Genomic DNA, 22,010 nt, shown 5'->3' on the forward strand with positions numbered 1-22,010 from the left:
AGTACTGCGAAGAATGAATTGCAAGCGGCGTTTGCAGAACGCCTTTTCACATTCTACCCCTATTCCAGGCATACTCAAGAGTTGATTTCCAAAGACCTAGCACCTTTAATTTTCCCTGGGGCTTCAGACCAGCTTGTCGAAGCAGTATCGTCAGTTGTTTCACGCTCTGATGACGCTAAAATAACAGCAAGAGAAACGAGTTCATGCGAAGCGAAACAGTTTTCCGCAAACTCAAGCATCGGACGCATTGTGCATAAAGTAACAACAAAGCTGTTTCAGTTTTTACCCTCAGATGATGGAAACTCGGATATCGATACATCGCTTTTCGATTTTTGCGAAGAAATTTTTGCAACAGAAAAACAGAACATAATGGCAAAGAAAAAAAAGCAATCAAAAAGAATGCAGAATTTCGAAGAGAGAATAGATAGGTTGCACAAGCTGGCTGAGAATGTAAATAGCGATTTAAAGACTGGAAATATTTTGCAGGCATCCAGATCCATTCGTGGACGTTTAAAGCCATTTGTCGTGTCTCTCTTCCAAAATAACTGCCCAGAGAATATCGATCCTGCTGAATATTTGTTCAATGAAGCACTCGAGACGAAGAAAAGCCACGGATCAATGATGATGTTGGTGTACCTACATCTCGCCGACTCCTTTCCCTCTCAACCACAAACTAGAGCTAAAATTTCTAAAAGGCGAGGGGATTGCAATATGTCTGAGAGAAATTATCGCGCGGCAGCCCTATGTTTTGTCGACGCAGCTGATTTTTATGCTAAGGCAAACACACCTTGTGTCCAAACAGAACATTTGGAAGTTTTGACAGAATTAGCGAGAAGTCACATGCTCTGCGATGATTATAAAGCTGCTTGGAAGACCTGTCAAGAGGGCATGCATTTGTTTGGCGCTTCGGTATCGAAAGAAGACAAATTTCTGCCCCTTCAGACGAAGTTGTTTTCACAAGCTGCGCAATGTTTGATGAGTTTAGCAACTGCAGATCACGAACTTGAAGAAGTGGTTTCCATCTGCAAACGAGGACTTGTGTGTATCGAGATGCTACACTATAGGACGCCGACAAAAGAATTGATGGTAAAATATGTGAAGTTGAATTATAAACTTCAACGATGTTTAGTTACAGCTCTTTCCCGTTTAAACAAGGTAGACGAGTCGCGAAAAATAGCGCATGAGATTGTTGAATCTCTTGAAGATATGGCTGGTGTTCTCAATAAAGAAGCAAACTTTAACGATTCTTATCAGATCTTGGTTACAGCACTTAGCCTTCTAAAGAAGGTAGACAAGTCCCAAAAAATAGCCGCCGATGTGATTGACGAGCTTCCTGAAGATATACTTGAAGATATAGCTGGCGTTCTCAATGAAGATGAAGATGTGAACGATATTGATCTGGATGCTGATAATTTAAATACATGTTGTTGCCTCTATTCCTGGATAGGACAGATTCAAATATTGTCTGGAGACAACAATGCTGCCCTAATATGGTTAACAAAGTCACTTTCGGAATTCTTAGCGTCGGGGGTCCCGGATACAATCTCCATGGAGCAGGAATTCCTGGAATTGTTATGCGCAATCACGGTAGCGAAGGTTCATTTCACACAGTCGAATGTCACAGCATTTGAAGAAACGATAGAACTCTGCATGCAGATATTACTGAAAAATACAGATGGCTTGAATATGCTTCCCAGATTTTTCGAGATTGTGGCAAAACTTTACGTTGAACGTGGAAGAGAGGAGGCAGCGGTTATGCTACACGAGAGAGCGCTGAGTGTCGTAGATTGCACTGGAAATGTTTCGGATGTGAAGAAAGCTCGCGATGCGATAACAACTAGGCTTGGACATTGTCACAGACGCCAGTCCATAAAAAGTACGGGAAAAGGCACCGTCGAGGAGAGAAACCTAGCTGAGAAATTTTATCAACTTGGTTTAGACAGTGCAGAAAACATTCCTCTTAAAATAAGCTACGTCGGCCTTCTCTATGATCAGGAGTGTTTTGAAGAACCCGAAAAAGTGCTGAGAGGGATAATTTCAGAGAATGATGAACTTTGGGATATTCAAATTTCCTTCTCGTATTCCTCGCGCATCTTATGCAGTCCAGGCATAAAGAGATACATCGAAGACCACGGTGAATGCGTGACAACGGCTGGGATTTTAGCTTACAATTTACTGGTGCACGTTTGTGTCGCTTTGGGGAGGAAGAAGGAAGCAGTGGCCACTTGTAAAAAGTTATCAGAGAAAGGAGAGGAGGTCGAAATATTTGTCAAGAGTTCTTCGGTAATGAAGTATGTTTTGGGTTCCTGTCAAAAAGCGTTAGCAACCCTTATTGACGATCAACGTTCCTTGAAACTCCAGAATAGCAGTTTTCCGCTGTCTCAGAGCGATCTTGATATACTGTACAGCAAGCTTGATGAGTGGACACCTACCCCGGACCAAAGTGAGAAGACATCAGTCGAGTGGTTGTCGGACGAGCTCGATGGATCTCTTTGTTGTGATATCGATTCACCCACCCCTCCCTTTGTTAGTTTGTCCACCGGTTCAAAGGGTGACACGGAGGAAGATCTAAATGTTGATGTTCTCGAGATGATTCATGCTGAAGAAGGAATTTTTGACAAACCATTTGTGACACAAAAGGCTATTCTTAAACGGTGGACAATTGGAGACTTTTATAACGTTTACGAAACATTAGGAACGATTCTGTCTGCACGAGGAAAGTTAGATGGCGCAATTGAATGTTATGAATATTGTTTGGGCATGGACGAAGATTACAGCCACGGTAAAGATTTGGTGGCAGCCGTTGCTGAGCTTTATCAGGTAAAAGCGATGAGAGCTCTAAACGAGGTCAAGGCGTTGTACACAAGGTGGATGAGGGAAGCCGAAGAGTGTTTTAATAAACTTCGCCTGAAAGAAGAAAAAATGGATTCTTTTGTTGCGAGAGCCTTTGGTTCGTTTCTTTGCAGACAGGGACGTTTTGCAGAAGCTATCTCCCAATTTCAAAATATTTTGGATGAGAAATCTGAGACGAAGGTCACGCTTACGTCCGTAGACAATTTGTTGATTAGCGTTTATCTTCAACGTGAAGTAGAAGCCAGAGGCAAACTGATCTTACCATTGGAGATTCTCGTTTATCATGAAATGGTTTCTGCGTTCTTGAAATTGAATAAAGTCGACAATGCACAACAATCAGTACAGCAAATGGAGGAGCAGGTAAAACGGTATCGATCAGCGCCAGAATATGCTCTAATCCTTTCTGTCTTAGGATACACTCACAACGATGTTGGAAATACGAGAAAAGCGAAAGACATTTTCCTTTCTGTTCTCCAGATTATTCCAGGTCACAAACCCGTGATTGATGCCCTAGAAACTTGTCACTAATCTCAAACAATCACGTTTACCATCCAAGATACAAGCACGCGCGACTCATTTGAGCCCACCAACGAAAGATTACAATGAAATGACGACAATATATATATGTTATTGTCCCACACCGGCTGCGAGGTCCGGATGAGGGGAAACCGTGCAAAAATTCACGATAAATTTTGTTGTAATTTTTTTTCGTTTGAATCATACGCATTACATAATTAATTTTGCATACTTATAATATAGGGCGAGAAAAATTGTCATGATTACGCACACTTTTTTTTAGACTACTTTTGTTTAAATATGGTATAAAGCTTCATTATAACAACACTTTAATATAGATCAGTTCCATAAGATAGCGACTATGTTTGACGCTGTAAATACGCTTTGGTAACTGTAATATTTGTTGGATATCTTAAAACGTATGAAGTAAAAATATATATCACGGGTAGTAAATTTCATAAAACCTGTTGGAAATCAGTATTTGTGCCACATGACCAGAAAATTTTCGTTGTGTACATGCATGCAAATTATGTTACAGGCGTAAATTATCATGTAAATTATGGCGCATCATGTAAATTATGTCATAGGCGTAATACTGAATAATTTCACGCGGCGTTTTGCGCGGGACTACACGCACCTGTCCGAAACATTTCAAAATATCGGAAGCCGTCACGGCTATCTTTAAAAGGGAAGACGGGAATCGGTGCATAATTCATAAATCTAGCTTACTGATTACGGTTAAAATATTTGAAAAGGAAGCAAGATTTGAAAAATTGTTAAAAAAGATGGATAGACAGTACCATTTAAATTTATAATGTACGTACCATAACCATCGACAGCAAATTTTAGTTTTTGAATATTTTCTAAATTTAATCTCATTCGGGTGGAACATGTAGCGAAATAAATATTTGTATAACCGTAATTAAGGACCCGTCTACACGATGCCAAAGAATTTGAAAACGGAAGAATATTTTACGTTAAAATATTTATGTCAGCAAATATTTTATGTTAAAATATCGATTGGGAATCAATTAAATAAATACCCCTGTATACAAGGAAACGTGGGTCCATGGACGGGATTTTAAACGCCACGCGTCATGTCGTCGTTTTCATATCCTTTTCAAATTTATTGGGCAAAGCCGTTCTCGCGTATCCGCTCAGTGGTTTACAAATTCCGCAGGTACAACACCCTCGGAATGCTTTACAACAAGCCTTCTTAACTGCAACCGTCACGAAAATTACATGCAAAGACTCTGTGTTATGTGAAAAGAAGGGATAATTCCGGCGGCCCTTTGTTGAAGCCAATCCTGGACCAAATTGAAGGAATTTTAGTGTAATCTTTTAACACTCTTTAGTTTACTTTTATTGGTAGTTTGTTTGCCTTTTGATGTTGCATATTTCGTTCAAAACAACGTGCTTTCGTTTACTGAGTATACTGTTTAATTTCATGAAAGCGAAACAATTTTGCATAATAAGATGTTTGCATAATAAGAATTCGCCATATTGTGCCGTCACATAAAACAAAATTATTTTGTCGGAGCCTTTTGCCTTTACGACTTGGTATAATACAGCCATATCTTCAAATAAACATTCTTAAAACTTTCACATTATTATTTGGCGGCGTATTTGACACATTTCACTTTACATCAACGCCAGTATCATTATATTTAAAGTAATGTAGCTATAAATGAGATTGTGGTAGACAAAACATTGTAAATGCTTTGTCTTGAAACATTTTATAATGACTGTATGTTAAATCAATCCATTTTAGCAAAAAGCATTTAACTCTTTATTATGCAGGAAATGCTTCTTTAAAGGGATTTCCAAAAATCTACACTTACCATGCACATAATCTATTTCCCCACATAATCTATTTCCATTATTTTGGTGTGAAATCAATCTGTTATCACAACTTCAATTTGTCATCACTAGATTATTGAATTCCACCTCAAATTCAAATATCTTCGAAAAAAATATACTTCGCCAAAGCCTGAGCAATTATAGATAATAAAATTAATTAAGCAAACATGGAGGACAAAGAAAATTCTTCTCTGAAAGAGAAAATAAATATTTGTTGAAGAAAGAGGCCTGCAAATACGATAGTGAAAGTAATTTGTATTTTTGTTTTAAAACTGATCAGATGACGTTTAAAAGTGGTCGGCTCAGTTTTAATGTGCGTTTCCTGCGCGAATACTTGACCGATTTTAATAAAAATTGAACCATTTTAAAGAGGAAATTGTCCTCAATAGATAGATTTTTTTAGTTCTGTATGCAAATTCACTATAATATTTACTTTAAAATGCATGCGATTTATTTATTATGATTTTGGGCACTTCACTCGATGTAGGTAAATTCTAGAGGTTTAAAGGATTCTAATTTCGAGTCGAATTATACACATTTCAAATTCAAGCCAGGAACAGTTGATGGAAAAATGAGTCATTTATAGGTCCTCCGTCAGGAATCCGGAACCTACGCTTTTGCGATGCCGCCGCAATGCTCTTGCCATGCACTGAGCTACATGCAGGGTAGTTTACAAGAGCAAACGTGGTTAATGTGTATAGAATGGCAATGCCGGGAATTGGTGAGGGTAAATCGATTATGATTTTTGGCACTTCACTCCATGCAGGTAAATTCTAGAGGTTTAAATAAAGGATCTTAATTTCGAGTGGAATTATACACACTTCAAAGTCAAGTGTGTTTGAAGTGTGTATAATTCCACTCGAAATTAAGATCCTTTAAACCTCCACGATTTATGTATTATTAGATATTATAACTCAAAGCGTTGTGCCCAAAAGGCAAACGGAAACTGGTTACAGTGATTTAGATCACATTTCTAGGATCATTTTGATATATCTAGCTTCAAAATCGAAGCTTTAGACGATATGCGTTGATTTTTTACATAAACATTCATAATCTGCATGATGTATTATCGCATCGCTCACGGCAAGCATTTCACAATAATAAACAGATTTAACAAAATGTCAGGGAAAAAAAGCGGAAAAACTGACCTCTTTGGTCCAATTTTACGTCAGGAATCGATTTTTGCGGTCGAATAGACCTTAGGGAGTGGTGCATCACAGACTTTTGTCACATTTTTGAACTGCGTGACAATACGGATTCTGAACAAGCAATAAGCACGCGCTTAGCAACGCTCAACAAGGCTCATCGCTTAGATCTTAAAATGGCTATTTCTCCGATTCTTTTGCACATCTTAATCCAAAAAAAACTCAGAATTATAACACAAGAATAAAAACGTAAAATTTAGACAGTCTGAGGACAACAGAGAACGAAAAAATAAAAAAACAAGGAATTACGAAAAGTATACGGTTGCCATGGGTGAGTAATTTGAGATGACAATGCAACCTAGTATTTTGAATTATATTACAAATGTGGCTTTTAACTATCTGCTGATTTAAATATACTATTTGTATGAACTCTTCAAGCGCTATCGTTTGGTGGTATTCCGGTATCTTTAGCCGAAATACTTGCAAAAGATATTCTATGTTAAGCAAGGGTCGCTTCTATGACCCCAAACGACCAAATGGAAAAGAGATAAATTTTTAAAAATTGCCAAGAAATTCCTAGAAATTAGGGTGTCTAAATTCATCCGAATTGAGTTAGTTTATGTTCCGCATATGTCGTCAAACACAAATTCAAGAAGGCTACATGTTTTGGTATAACAACCTTGACTTGAACAATCTATGTTAAGTGAAACGGCAACTCGGTCGCTATCCTTGAAACAAATTTGAAGCCAAAATGAAATATTTCATTTTATGTCTTACTATTTTGCGGTATCATTTTTACATTCTATTATTCTCATTAATATTGGCTTTATACCTTCTAAATATCGTCATAATTCATTCATTCATGCAATGTGCTTTCGTTTTTCTGCCAATAAGTTATTAATTTCACTCAGACTTATCGAAAATGAAATCGAAACCATATTGTAATGATAATTTGGTATATTGCATGGGTGACGACCGTAAATAAAAGTATTTTGTCCGAATGGCCAGAATCATAGTGTGTTCAAAAGGTATAACTGAATGTTAGATGATTGGGTGCATTGAGTGGCATTAGCCTCTCATTCAGAATTTATATAATGTGTTTTTCTTAGAAACACGGGTAGAAGATTGTTTAACAAGTGCGAAGAGAAAAGGGGATAAAAGTTGTTTTCACAAACAAAGCAATCATATTATTGAAGTCTCAGTTGGTAAGTCGTTACTCATTCATTGTCATTGACCGTACTTTACGTCTTAAGTCGATTACCTTGTCGCAAGAGGTTGGAATAGTTGTAGAAAGTATTTCTAATCAGTATTGTGTAGACAGTATAGTCCTCTTAGTCTATGGTCTTATAAGATCCTTTAAACCTCTACGATATATTTATTATTACATATTATATCAAAGCGGTCTAATCCTTAGAATGTTGCCCAAAAGGCAAACGGAAACTGGTTACAGTGATTTAGTTCACATTTCTAGGATCATTTTGATATATCTAGCTTCAAAATCGAGGCTTTAGACGATATGCGTTGATTTGTTACATAAACATTCATAATCTGCATGATATATTATCGCATCGCTCACGGCAACGCTCATCGTTAAGATCTTATAATGGGCATTTCTCCGATTCTTTTGCACATCCTAATCCAAAAAAAGCTCAGAATTATGACAGAATAGTAATATGTAAAATTTAGACAGTCTAAACACAACAGAAAACAACAGAGAATTAAAAACAAGGAATTCGAAAAGTATGCGGTTGCCATGGGTGAGTGGTTTGAGATAACGACGCGACCTAGTATTTTGACTTATACTACAAGTGCGGCTTATCAGTAAGATGTGACTATCTGCTGATTTTGATGTGTTATTTATATGACCTCTTCAAGTAAGGGTCCCTTCCATGACCCCATAAGTCCAAATGGAAAAGTGATATATTACATTGCCAAGAAATTCCTAGAGATTAGGGTGTCTAAATTCATCCGAACTGAGTTAGTTTATATTCCGCATACGTCATGAAAATGAAATTCAAGAAGGGTACGTGTTTTGGTATAACAACCTTGACTTGAACAATCTATGTTAAGTGAAACGGCAACTCGGTCGCTATCCTTGAAACAAATTGAAGCCAAAATTAAATATTTTATTTTATGTCTTAATATTTGGCGGTATCATTTTTACATTCCATTACTCTTATGGATATTGGGGTTTATACCTTCTAAATATCGTCATATTTCATTCACTCATGCAATGTGCTTTCGTTTTTCTGCGAATAAGTTATTAATTTCACTCAGACCTATCGAAAATGAAATCGAAACCATATTGTAATGATAGTTTGGTATATTGCGTGACGACTGTAAATAAAAGCATTTTGTCCGAATGGCCAGAATCATTGTGTGTTCAAAAGGTATAACTGAATGTTAGATGATTGGGTACATTGAGTGGCATTGGCCTCTCATTCAGAATTTATATAGTGTGTTTTTTTTAGAAACGCCGGTAGAAGATTGTTTAACAAGTGCGAAGGGAAAAGGGGATTAAAGTTGTTTTCACAAACGAAGCAATCATATTGTTGAAGTCTCGGTTGGTAAGTCGTTACTCATTCATTGTCATTGACCGTACTTTACGTCTTGAGTCGATTACCTTGTCGGGCGATGTTGGAATTGTTGTAGGAAAGTATTTCTAATCAGTATTGTACAGTCCTCTTAGTCTATGGGTCTTCCAAATTCTGAAGCAATACAGAAACCGAAGAAAGACGTACTAATGAGATCGCGTATGCTCCTACGCCTCGGCATATACCTTTAGGACAGTGGAGCTTGATTTATTATTATAGTCCACAAGTTACAACATTCTCATGATGAGTTGGATTAAGGCATGGAAGTATTTATCAGCATCAAAATACCTTTTTAGAACAGCTTGTCATAGTGTGACGTAGCACCACTCAATCGAAATTTTTTAAGGGTGGGTCGTTTGCCGTGGGTTGAAAACCTACCATTTTCATGCCGGATATTAGCTGTTATGGGGACTTCGCTTTTAACGGCCAAAATGGCTAAATCGGTCATATTTTGAGGGTAGTTTTTTCGGTGTAAAGGAAAATACCCAATGTATTGCATGTTACACATCCAGTTAGTGACCTTTAAAACAATCTACATGCATGCGGGCTTGCCGGAACCATTTAGAAAAAAGGGCGTGGTCCCAACTTGCAGCACATTTTCTTCCTTCAGCGAAACAAATTTCAACAAGGAATAATCCATGGCCTTGACCATGACTTGCACATGACTATGACCATGGCTTGCACTTGACCATGGCTATGACTTGCACATGACTATGGCCATGACCTGTACATGACTATGACCATGACTTGCACATGATTATGACCATGGCTTGCACATGACTATGAACATGACTTGCACATGACTATGACTATGAATTGCACATGACTATGACCATGAATTGCACATGACTATGACCATGACCATGACCATGACCATGACCTGTACATGACTATGACCATGACCTAAACATGACTATGACCATGACCTGCACATGACTATGACCATGACTTGCACATGACTATGATCATGGCCTGCACTTGACCATGGCCATGACCTGCATATATGAAGACAGAATGGTTTAAACGAACGGCTTAAAATAGATGTCTTTTTGACTATTTTAGCCAGTAAATTAATAAGTCTTAACTATCAGTCAGATTATTATTTGTAAACAGTCAAAAAAAATTATTGCTTGATTTTGTACAGTTACACGTCTGGGGCCGGTTGTTCAAAAACCGGTTAGCTTAACCCAGGGTTAACTCAAATTTTCACATCAATATTTCTATGAAATTGAACATGTTTTTTTCATTAATTTTTTGTGGATCAGTAGAAGTCTTCTTTTGTGAAATCTTGAAACAAACAGCGGTGCAGAAGCATATAAACCAATACAGCGGCGTAAAATTTAACCCAGGGTTAGCGCTAACCCAGCTTTGAACAACCGGCCCCAGATGTAACTATTTTTTATAAAGACTTAAAAATAATAATAGTAATACTGACCATGAACGTGACCATGACCATGATTTGCACATGACTATGAAACTGGTGTTTTACTTTTTTTCTTCAAATTCTTGCAGACAAAATGGCATGCAGCTCAAAGACACCCTCGAGAAGTAGAGATGACGGTCAGTATAGAGCAAATAACATTAGCCTATAAAAGCATCAATTTAGAATTGAAACTGTTTGTAGCAGGATATACGAAGCTTGCAAATTCTATATTGTACCGTAGGCGGCACAGAAATCAGTTTGGTAACGTTATTTATCAATTATGTAAATACATTTTTTGATTTAAATCTGGCGGTAATGCTTGTCCTAGTCACTGACCTCGATGCATGCATGAATAGTCGGTACAGTCGTACAATCTTATAACATGACAAAGTATACGCAGATCTCACGCGGAAAATTTGCTCAACGTGACCCTGAAAACCGAAGTATCAAAGTACATTTAAATACATACTAGAATTCTTTCAAAAGCAATTCGCGGGTTTATGCAATTTGTGGGATTTTTTAATTACGTGTTAGATTCCACACAGAATTGCAACGCACTTAATATTATTTACGCCTACTTGTGCCTTATTTTTCGTTTTCAGTGCACGTGCTTTGTCTATATATGTGTTGTTATAAAAGTCATGTAAGCTACTGTCCTCAAAGAACTTTTTGCGTTCGACGAAGGAGAACGCTTCCTAGCCGTGTCATATCGAGATTTGCGATGTCTGATTTGCCTCGTTCTGATGTGTCGCCATAGTAACTGGAGACCATGTGCTCGCTCTACTTTGACAGCCATCACTGTTGTTAAATTACTCATTTTGCGGGTAACCTTTTGTATCACATACGCTGTGATCGAGCCTGTGACCTTATAATGTTAACATTGTCTTTAAAACTTTTATATCCTGTTAAGACTGAACCCTCCCTCCCTGGTGGTAGTTAATTTGAAGTAAATTTACCTTAATTGTGAAATCCCTGAAAAAACCCAATGACGTGTTGATGCAATCTTTGCTTCAATCTGTTGGATCACCCGACCAGAAATTAAATACAACATGGCGAGAGGCATTAAAGGCGCATATACAATGAGGCTTATTCGCACAGTCAAAACGCGAGAAATATACAAGAAAAACACGGCTTACCTTACTTGCCTATTCGTGTTTGATATTCTCTCACCAAGTTTTCAACAATTTTCACAAGAAGGCAAGATAAGACCTATTTCAAATAGCTGGTTCCATATGTTATTGAAATTGTACAACAACGTTGAGTGACAAGACTTAGTTTAGGTCCGTATAATATCGTCATATTACAACCTTTTTCGTGTCCAAAAGTCTTGTTAGTCCGAATAATGATCAACCCGATATGTGTAAAAAATACGCAACGTTCTGTAACTTAAACTGGTTTCAAATGGCGTTACAGATTTTTCTCGTAGCTAATCTGAAGGCCTACTCCTGGTTATGCTAATATTTTTGCGTTTGTTCACTCGGAAAACAATCAATTTCTAAAGGAATGAATAATTATGATAACTTTGCTTTAATTGTTAAAATTCTATCGTCTGGCTGGCTACACCACTGCGCAAAACATTTAGCATTTTATTTCTTGTTATGCAATGTGATTTGATATGAATGATATACTTGTAAATTACTTTTTTCTTAAGCAAAACCTAGCAAGGTTACGTCATTCTCGCGTGCGCCCGCAATCTAATAATACAACAACCGCTGACTGTATCAAATTTCTGGCCAGGTTTCAAATTATATAAGAGAAATTTATAAAATAGCAGGCAAGATTGCATGGAATCAATTAATTAGCTATAATTGCAATTAGGAATGTCAATGTTCAATTTACTAGGTTTCAGGCAACTGTTGCCATGGTTGAACGGGGGAAGGTCATATTTACAAGCAAAACAGCAAGGTATATATCATAGAGTATACTTAAAGCAATGCGGGTAGAAATTTGATGAATTTCCAAAAAATTAGCACTTCACATTGTAGTTTAATGTGAACTTTGTTCAAGCCCTGCAGTATTTTTCGACAGCAAGTTTTTATTCTCAAAAAGAATATATTTATTTTCTATATAGTTATTCCATTCTGTTCAATAAGTTAATAGTTAAGTAAATTAGCTTGTAGGTACACCACGTCGATATGTAACACTGCAAAGCTTTCGGTTCGTATTTTAACGTGCTTGTGAAATTAACAAATTAAGCTTAATGCATATTAGGACATGTGTGTAACAAAGTTATGAAGTTACTAATTAACAAAATTATTAATTAACAATTAATGAGACCTTTATGGAGAATTACAGATGTATACATGTGACCAAAATACTGCGCAATGATTGCAATGATTGCAATTATTCATGAATTTCACAATTAATAATAATAATCTTAATTTTCTCTCAATAGACTTTCGAACAGTAATCTTTCCAGGAATGCTGGGCGAACAAAATAAAGCTGCCGTCGAGGTAATGAAATTGTTATGCATTTAGTTGATGGTGTTCGTCCAGCTACTTCAATTACCCATAACAAAAAAATGGCGGATGTACATTTTACCAGAATGCATTGCGCTCGGAAATGGTTTAAAAAAGCGAACTGACGTCTTTTAAAGGACAAACATAAAACAGAAAGTTATTTTCTTCGCTGTGTTAAAATTTCACGTCATTAAGAGTTTTTCTTGCCATCTTTTTTCAATCAATCGTTCTTAATGCCTGCAATGCATTCTGGTAAAATGTACATGCCGCCACGAATTTCAAAAAAATTAGTACTTCACATTGTAGTCAGGGGCGAAACTATTACATTTTAATGTGAACTTTGATCAAGCTCTGCAGTATTTTGTACATGCCGCCATCTTTTTCGTTACGGTCAATTGTAAAACACGTTATGCTGAAAGATATCTTTTTATTCGTCGAAATAAAAAGAAATTCGTTTCACTAAAAGGCAGCGTTTTTAAAACAATTAATGCTTCATTTTTTAGCACACAAGTGCTGAATTGGTTGCAATGGCGAAACAAGCTTTGTCTAGAGCGGAGCTAGATATTGCTGAAAAACACTGTTCTCAAGCCGTACGAAAGCAAATTCTAGAGAACAGGTCGAAAGAGGTGAGCTGGGAACCACATTTCTGCTTAGGGGAAGTCCTGGAAACGAAAGCAGCGAAAATTAACGGTAATTCTTTAGAAAAGCAGAGACTTCTTCTTCAAGCAGGGTCGCTGTACAACTTCGTGAAGAACTGCATAAAGAAAGGTCGTGCCGGCAAGGATTGCTTGATTGAGACAACGAAGGCGGTATCTAAACGATTGCTGAGTATCCAAAACAACTTAGTGTTATCAGCTGAAGGAGATCCACTTCGATGTGATTTTGACTCAGAACTTGACAAGAAGGAGGTGGAGGAACTACGAAACGAGGCGAAAGAATATTTGGAATCGTTAAAGCAGAAAAGGTCAGCCTACGATAGCCAAGAGCACGAAAAACCGGAGAAGACCAACAAATTTATTGAACGGGCATCGGAGATTAGGAAATTATGCGAAGGAATATCATCAAAAGTGAAACGGTTCCTGAGCAGAGTTATCAGTCAATGCGTCCAGGTGTTAGGAGATCCGCCATGCAACTACGAAGTTGTTGTTCTGGGGTCTTTGGCGCGAGAGGAAATGACGCCATACTCCGATCTTGAATGGGCCATATTGATAAGTTCAGAAGAAGTGAAATGCAAAGTGTTCTTTCGTAATTTAACGAACTTGGTTCACTTACAGGTAAGTAAATGAATCCCATTTCATTGTCGGTATGAAAACTGTAGGCTTTTAGCGTGGCAACGTGGCTAGGAATAATCTATAAGGTAAGGCTCAATGGGTGAAGCTAAAATCCGTCAAAGGGCATTCAATTAATGACCCTACTTTATGTTATCCTCTGATAATTTTGTATGTCTAACGTCAGGATGTACACCTAAAGGGGAAACATAAATAATAAATCATTGATCAAATGAACTTGTTCCAGTCCATTTGCAGTATACTAGCTCAGCTGGATACTTCCATGAAAAGCATTTAGGATGAGTCTTTGGCATACCCGCATGGGTACAGTCAACCAGTCAAGATGTCCATTCACAATAATGTTTCTAACCTTAGACTGCTTTTTCCGCAGATAATCAACCTCGGGGAAACTATTCTACCAAGCATGGGTATCAAAGCATTGAGCGGTGAATGGTTCTACGACAATGTAACACCGAGGGGATATCCTTCGACGGATTCCTTCCACAGGCATGCAAGACACCGTTGGGAAACATGAAAGATTTCGAGTTGATTCATTGCCCGGCCAAAATGGCAGAGTTCCAGAGCGACTCTTGGTGTCAAAAAAATCCAAATCTTGCAGATATTCTGTTAACCGTTGCTCCACTAGAATCGAATGGGGAAACGAAATTGATCGAGCAATACAGAGCACAGCTGGAAAAATATTTGTGTTCTCCGTGTGATCTTAGTAATTGCCATGACAACCATATTTCTAACGGGAATCCTCCATGTCGTGGAGTGTGTAGAGGAATGGCTGGACTTCGAAAGGATTTTTCCCGCTATGAAAAGATGTTACCCAGCATTTACAATGTGCAAGACGGCAAACTGTACGATGTTAAAAAGGAGATTTATCGCTTAGTGGATCGTGTGTTGCAGGTCTTGCATCATTCTTTGGGATCAGGATGAATGGGGCATTCAAGATTCTCGATGAGTTGGAAAGAAATGAGATAATCACATCTGCAGGCCGGGAAAATTTAGCCAGTGCAGCAGGCATTGCTCTCGAACTGAGAATAAAAACATACCTTGAAGCCGGAAAACAGGGAGAGCTAGTCATTGCAAACACCATTGATAAAGATGAGGCAATTGCAAGCAATTTTGAAACGTTTTATTGTTTGCTGAATGAAGAAGAACTGTTTCACATTTTCTTCGTTGCAACGCCTTTGTACAAAGCTATTCGACAATGCTGTATATTGGACGGAAACAATTCAAGTTCGTTTGCGGAACAGACGTTTTTTGACTGCTCTCCCGCAGTTAGGGGTCATGTTTATAGTCGTATCTTGAAGTACGAGAAAGCTCTTGAGTGTTACGAAAAAGCACTGGAAGAAAACCCCGAAGATGTGGAAATGCAACTTCGCAGACTTTCGTTTCAGATGGAATTGGACAGTAGTGCGGAAATGGCTCTGTGCGTAGAGAAACAACTTGAAGCTTTAACTCGTAGACTGTGCAAGAAGCATGGCCTTCCAGAAGGGAATGTCGATCAAAATGGGCACTTCGTTCCGCCGATCAACATTATTTTACTGCAAAATGAACCAGATAGCAGATTGGAATTACTGAAGGTCTTGGAACATTTGCGCCTCTTCCACCTTTCCCAAGGAAATTTGGAAGTGGCTCGACACATTTCTGATCATTGTGCGATCGTCGATCAGTCCGAGAACTTTCCGACTTACTTTAGCCCTATGCGAATGACTCATCGGCAAATAAATCGAGAGGAGTCGGAAAAACTGGTTGCTTATCTCGGAATGGTTGTAGAGGAAGAAGGGATTTCCATCCAGAGCATTGCATTTTTAAACGAGCTCGGTGGATTATTGATTAATCAAGGGAATTTTCAGCAAGCTTACCAGTGTTTACAACGAGCACTCGCGATGGAACGTACTTTTTTCATTTCTAACTACAACCCACAAACCAAGATGACGTTAACTTTGCTTGGAATAATCACATTAAAACTAGGCCTGTACCAGGAAGGTAAAGTTTACTACGAGGAGCTTCTTCAATTACGCAAGTCCCTGAATGGTGAAAGCGGCGAAAAATTGATTAATATCGAAGATCAAATGATGGTAGGAATCCTCTGCCTCCACACCAACCACAATGAGGAAGCTATTTCCTATTTCAAGGACGTTTTAGCACTTTTAAAAAGTGACAGTTTCAAGCGAGAGCCTTTTTTGGAATGCACAACTCATGCCATGCTAGCGATTGCCTGGAACGCTTTAAATGAGTCAGAAAAGGCGCTGAACTCTTCGATGGTTGCGCAAGAGTGTTTAAAGAGGATAACTAACTTGGACATAAAAGTGCCTCTAACCTGTGGTGTTGCTGCCGATAACCTTTTCATGTTTGGAAGACACGAGGATGCGGTACTTCTGATAAAAAGGAGCCTCGAGGACCCCAATTCCGAGCTTAAAGCGCGCCACAAAGCTCAGTATCTTAAAATTCTCGGACAATTTTACGTTCAACAAGGTCTTCCTTTACAAGCAGAGCCCTTCTATAGGGAGGCTCTGGACTGTTTCCTGGTCGATAATGAGAACACGTGCGCAATTGTTGAGTGCTTGTTACAGCTTTGCATGATAATGTTTGAAAAGGAGGATTCAAAAGAGGTGAAAAGTTTGTTGAAAGAAGCATGGAAGCATACCTCAAAAGTCACCGGAGACATCCAATCATGCGACTATATAAGGAGGATTGGGATGCTTTGGGTCAATCTGGAAGACGTCGATCATGCCCTTGCGTTTTATGAGGAGGCACTAGCCAACTACAAGAAGTCGAGTGCCCTATTGAATGCTCCATTATTCGAAGCCGAGCTGCACATTAACGTTGGGGATATGACAAATTTATACTTCAATTCAATAGATGTCCCGTTGTCCTCAGAAAAGACACAGAATTCTCGACGGGTTCACTATGACCGGGCTAAAGAGGTTCTCCAACATCAAATCTCACTTGGGTATGTAGATAGCATGGTCGTTTCAATGTTGGTCTTCCTGGCGTCAAAATATAGTTTATTTGATTTTGTCAAGGAAAAAGAGAAACTCTTGCTTGAAGCATTGGAAATGTGCAAAAGTATCAAAGTTGATACACATGAAGTTGACGTTGCCGCCCTGACCGCACTTTCAGATACAAATGCGTCCTTGGAAGAATTGGGAAAGGCGTACATTGCTCTCGAACGCGCAAATAAACTTTTCAATGCAGCCGAAAGGGAAAGTACTGCGAACAATAATATGCAAACGAGGGCGTTTGAAGAACGCCTTTTCATGCATACTCAAGAGTGGATCGCCGAAGAATTAGCACCTTTAGCTTTCCCTGGGGCTACAGACCAGCTTGTTGAAGCAGTATCGTCAGTTGTTACACGCTCTAATGACGCTAAAATAACAGCAAAAAAGGGAGAAACGAGTTCACGCAAAGCAAAACCGATGGCTGCAGACTCCAGCTTCGCACGCGTTGTGCATAATGTAACAACGAAGCTGTTTGAGTTTTTACCGTCTGATGATGGAAGCTTGGATTTCGATACATTGCTTTTCGATTTTTGCGAAGAAATTGCAACAGAATCACAGAACATCACTGCAAGGAAAAAAAAGCAATCAAAAAGAATCCAGAATTTTGAAGAGAGAATGGATAAGTTGCACAAGCTGGCTGAGAATGTAAATAGCAATTTAAAGACTGGAAATACTTTGCAGGCATCCAGAACCATTCGTGGACGTTTAAAGCCATTTGTCGTGTCTCTCTTCCAAAATAACTGCCCAGAGAATATCGATCCTGCTGAATATTTGTTCAATGAAGCACTCGAGACGAAAAAAAGCCACGGATCAATGATGATGTTGGTGTATCTACATCTCGCCGACTCCTTTCCCTCTCAACCACAAACTAAAGCTAAAATTTCTAAAATGCGAGGGGATTGCAATATGTTTGAGAGAAATTATCGCACGGCAGCCCTATGTTTTGTCGACGCAGCTGATTTTTATGCTGAGGCAAAAACACCTTGTGTCCAAACAGAACATTTGGAAGTTTTGACAGAATTAGCGAGAAGTCATATGCTCTGCGATGATTATAAAGCTGCTTGGAAGACCTGTCAAGAGGGCATGCATTTGTTTGGCGCTTCTGTATCGAAAGAAGAGAACTTTCTGCCCCTTCAGACGAAGTTGTTTTCACAAGCTGCCCAATGTTTGATGAGTTTAGCAACTGCAGATCACGAACTTGAAGAAGTGGTTTCCATCAGCAAACGAGGACTTGTGTGTATCGAGATGCTGCACTGCAGCACGCGGCCAAAAGAATTGGTAAAATATGTGAAGTTGAATTATAAACTTCGACGATGTTTAGTTACAGCTCTTTTCCGTTTAAACAAAGTAGATGAGTCGCGAAAAATAGCGCATGAGATTGTTGAATCTCTTGAAGATATGGCTGACGCCCTCAATAAAGAAGCAGAGGTGAACGATACTAACCCGATCTTGGTTACAGCACTTACTCTTTTAAACAAGGTAGACGAGCCCCCCAAAATAGCCGATGTGATTGATGAGCCTCCTGAAGATATACTTGAAGATATAGCTGGCGTTCTAAATGAAGATGCAGTTGTGAACGACACTGTTCTGGATGGTGATAATTTAAATATACGTTGTTGTCTTTATTCCTGGATTGGACAGATTCAAATATCGTCAGGAGACAACAATGCTGCCCTAATATGGTTAACAAAGTCACTTTCGAAATTCTTAGCATCGGGGCTCCCAGATACCATCTCCATGGAGCAGGAATTCCTGGAATTGTTAGACGCAATCACGGTAGCGAAGGTTCATCTCACACAGTCGAATGTCACAGCATTTGAAGAAACGATAGAACTCTGCATGCAGATATTACTGAAAAATACAGATGGCTTGAATATGCTTCCCAGATTTTTCGAGATTGTGGCAAAACTTTACGTTGACCGTGGAAGAGAGGAGGCAGCGGTTATGCTACACGAAAGAGCGCTGAGTGTCGTAGAGTGCACTGGAAATTTTTCGGATGTAAAGAAAGCTCGCGATGCGATAACAACTAGGCTTGGACATTGTCACAGACGCCAGTCCATAAAAAATACGGGAAAAGGCACCGTCGAGGAGAGAAACCTAGCTGAAAAATTTTATCAACTTGGTTTAGACAGTGCAGAAAACATTCCTCTTAAAATAAGCTACGTAGGCCTTCTCTATGATCAGGAGTGTTTTGAAGAAGCCGACAAAGTGCTGAGGGGGATAATTTCAGAGAATGATGAACTTTGGGATATTCAAATTTCCTTCTCGTATTCCTCGCGCATCTTATGCAGTCCCGGCATAAAGAGATACATCGAAGACCACGGTGAATGCGTGACAACGGCGGGGATTTTGGCTTACAATTTACTGGTGCACGTCTGTGTCGCATTGGGGAGGAAGAAGGAAGCAGTGGCCACTTGCAAAAAGTTATCAGAGAAAGGAGAGGAGGTCGAAGTATTTGTCAAGAGTTCTTCGGTAATGAAGTACGTTTTAGGTTCCTGTGAAAAAGCGTTAGCAACCCTTATTGACGATCAATGTTCCTTGAAGCTCAAGAATACTACTTTTCCGCTCTCCGATAGCGATCTTGATATACTGTACAGCAAGCTTGATGAGTGGACACCTGCCCTGGACCAAAGCGAGAAGACATCAGTCGAGTGGTTGTCGGGCGAGCTCGATGGATCTCTTTGTTGTGATATCGATTCACCCACCCCTCCCTCAGTTAGTTTGTCCACCGGTTCAAAGGGTGACACGGAGGAGGTGCTGGAAGATCTAAATGTTGATTTTCTCGAGATGATTCATGCTGAAGAAGGAATTTTTGACAAACCATTTGTCACACAAAAAGCCATTCTTAAACGGTGGAGAATTGGAGAATTTTATTACGTTTACGAAACATTAGGAACGCTTCTGTCTGCACGAGGAAGGTTAGATGGCGCAATTGAATGTTATGAATATTGTTTGGGCATGGACAAAGATTACAGTCACGGTAAAGATTTGGTGGCAGCCGTTGCTGAGCTTTATCAGGTGAAAGCGATGACAGCTCTAAACGAAGACAAGGCGTTGTACACAAGGTGGATGAGAGAAGCCGAAGAGTGTTTTAATAAACTTCGCCTGAAAGAAGAAAAAATGGATTCTTTTGTTGCGAGAGCCTTTGGTTCGTTCCTTTGCAGACAGGGACGTTTTGCAGAAGCTATCTCCCAATTTCAAAATATTTTGGATGAGAAATCTGAGACGAAGGTCACGCTTACGTCCGTAGACAATTTGTTGATTAGCGTTTATCTTCAACGTGAAGTAGAAGCCAGAGGCAAACTGATCTTACCTTTGGAGATTCTCGTTTATCATGAAATGGTTCCTGCGTTCTTGAAATTGAATAAAGTCGACAATGCACAACAATCAGTACAGCAAATGGAGGAGCAGGTAAAACGGTATCGATCAGCGCCAGAATATGCTCTTATCCTTTCTGTCTTAGGATACACTCACAACGATGTTGGAAATACGAGAAAAGCGAAAGACATTTTCCTTTCTGTTCTCCAGATTATTCCAGGTCATAAGCCTGTGATTGATGCGCTGGAAACTTGACACTAATCTCAAACAATCACGTTTACCATCTAAGATACAAGCACGCGCGACTCATTTGAAAGATTACAATGAAATGACGAAAAATGTAGGTCAATGTGCCACACCGGCTGCGAGGTCGGATGAGGGGAAACGGGGCAAAAAAATCACCAGAAGATTTGTAAGAGTAAGAGTGGCTTCAAAAGTGGATAAAATTGAATTGATAAATTTCGTTGCAATTTTTTGTCGTTTGAATCATATGGATTACATCATTAATTTTGCAAATTTAAAATAGGGCGAGAAACATTGTCATTGATTACGCACACTTATTTTAGACGCTTTTGTTTAAATATGGTATAAAGCTTCATTATAGCAACACTTTAATATAGATCAGTTCCATAAGATAGCGACTATGTTTGACGCTGTAAATACGCTTTGGTAACTGCAATATTTGTTGGATATCTTAAAACGTATGAAGTAAAAATATATATCACGGGTAGTAAATTTCATAAAACCTGTTGGAAATCAGTATTTGTGCCACATGACCAGAAAATTTTCGTTGTGTACATGCATGTAAATTATGTCATAGGCGTAATACTGAATAATTTCACGCGGCGTTTTGCGCGGGACTACACGCACCTGTCCGAAATATTTCAAAATGTCGGAAGCCGTCATGGCTATCTTTAAAAGGGAAGACGGGGAATCGGCGCATAATTCATAAATCTAGCTTACTGATTACGGTTAAAATATTTGAAAAGGAAGCAAGATTTGAAAAATTGTTAAAAAAAATGGATAGACAGTACCATTTAAATTCATAATGTACGTACCATAACCATCGACAGCAAATTTTAGTTTTTCAATATTTTCTAAATTTAATCTCATTCGGGTGGAACATGCAGCGAAATGAATATTTGTATAACCGTAATTAAGGACCCGTCTACACGATGCCAAAGAATTTGAAAACCGAAGAATATTTAACGTTAAAATATTTATGTCAGCAAATATTTTATGTTAAAATATCGATTGGGAATCAATTAAATAAATACCCCTCTATACGAGGGAACGTGGGTGCATAGGCGGGATTTTAAACGCCACGCGTCATGTCGTCGTTTTCATATCTTTTTCAAATTTATTGGGCAAAGCCGTTCTCGCGTATCCGCTCAGTGGTTCTCAAATTCCGCAGGTGCAACACACTTGGCATGCTTTACAACAAGTCTTCTTAACTGCAACCGTCACGAAAATTACATGCAAAGACTCTGTGTTATGTGAAAAGGAGGGATAATTCCGGCGGCCCTTTGTTGAAGCCAATCCTGGACCAAATTGAAGGA

At 38.8% G+C, this 22,010-nt stretch overlaps 1 protein-coding gene across 1 annotated transcript; it reads left to right on the top strand.

Moving 5' to 3' along the window:
• The first annotated feature begins 7,494 nt into the window (after positions 1–7,494).
• LOC114540917 lies at positions 7,495–14,654 on the top strand. The gene is made up of 7 exons (XM_028560913.1): positions 7,495–7,579; positions 8,846–8,941; positions 10,481–10,528; positions 12,234–12,296; positions 12,787–12,845; positions 13,355–14,125; positions 14,511–14,654. Exons 3-7 carry the CDS (start codon positions 10,486–10,488, stop codon positions 14,652–14,654), a joined length of 1,080 nt encoding a protein of 359 aa, XP_028416714.1. The 5' UTR covers positions 7,495–7,579; positions 8,846–8,941; positions 10,481–10,485.
• Positions 14,655–22,010: the final 7,356 nt, after the last annotated feature.

This window comes from Dendronephthya gigantea, unplaced genomic scaffold, assembly GCF_004324835.1.
Source record: "Dendronephthya gigantea isolate DGI-Jeju-01 unplaced genomic scaffold, DenGig_1.0 000254F, whole genome shotgun sequence".
NCBI lineage: Eukaryota > Metazoa > Cnidaria > Anthozoa > Malacalcyonacea > Nephtheidae > Dendronephthya > Dendronephthya gigantea.

Excerpts from the sequence above, each read along its gene's own strand:
- LOC114540917 (XM_028560913.1), top strand. The coding sequence starts at position 10,486 with ATGGCATGCAGCTCAAAGACACCCTCGAGAAGTAGAGATGACG. Across the intron at positions 12,297-12,786 it reads TTTACAAGCAAAACAGCAAG|ACTTTCGAACAGTAATCTTT; the intron begins GTATATATCATA and ends TTCTCTCAATAG. Across the intron at positions 12,846-13,354 it reads AAAATAAAGCTGCCGTCGAG|CACACAAGTGCTGAATTGGT; the intron begins GTAATGAAATTG and ends TTCATTTTTTAG.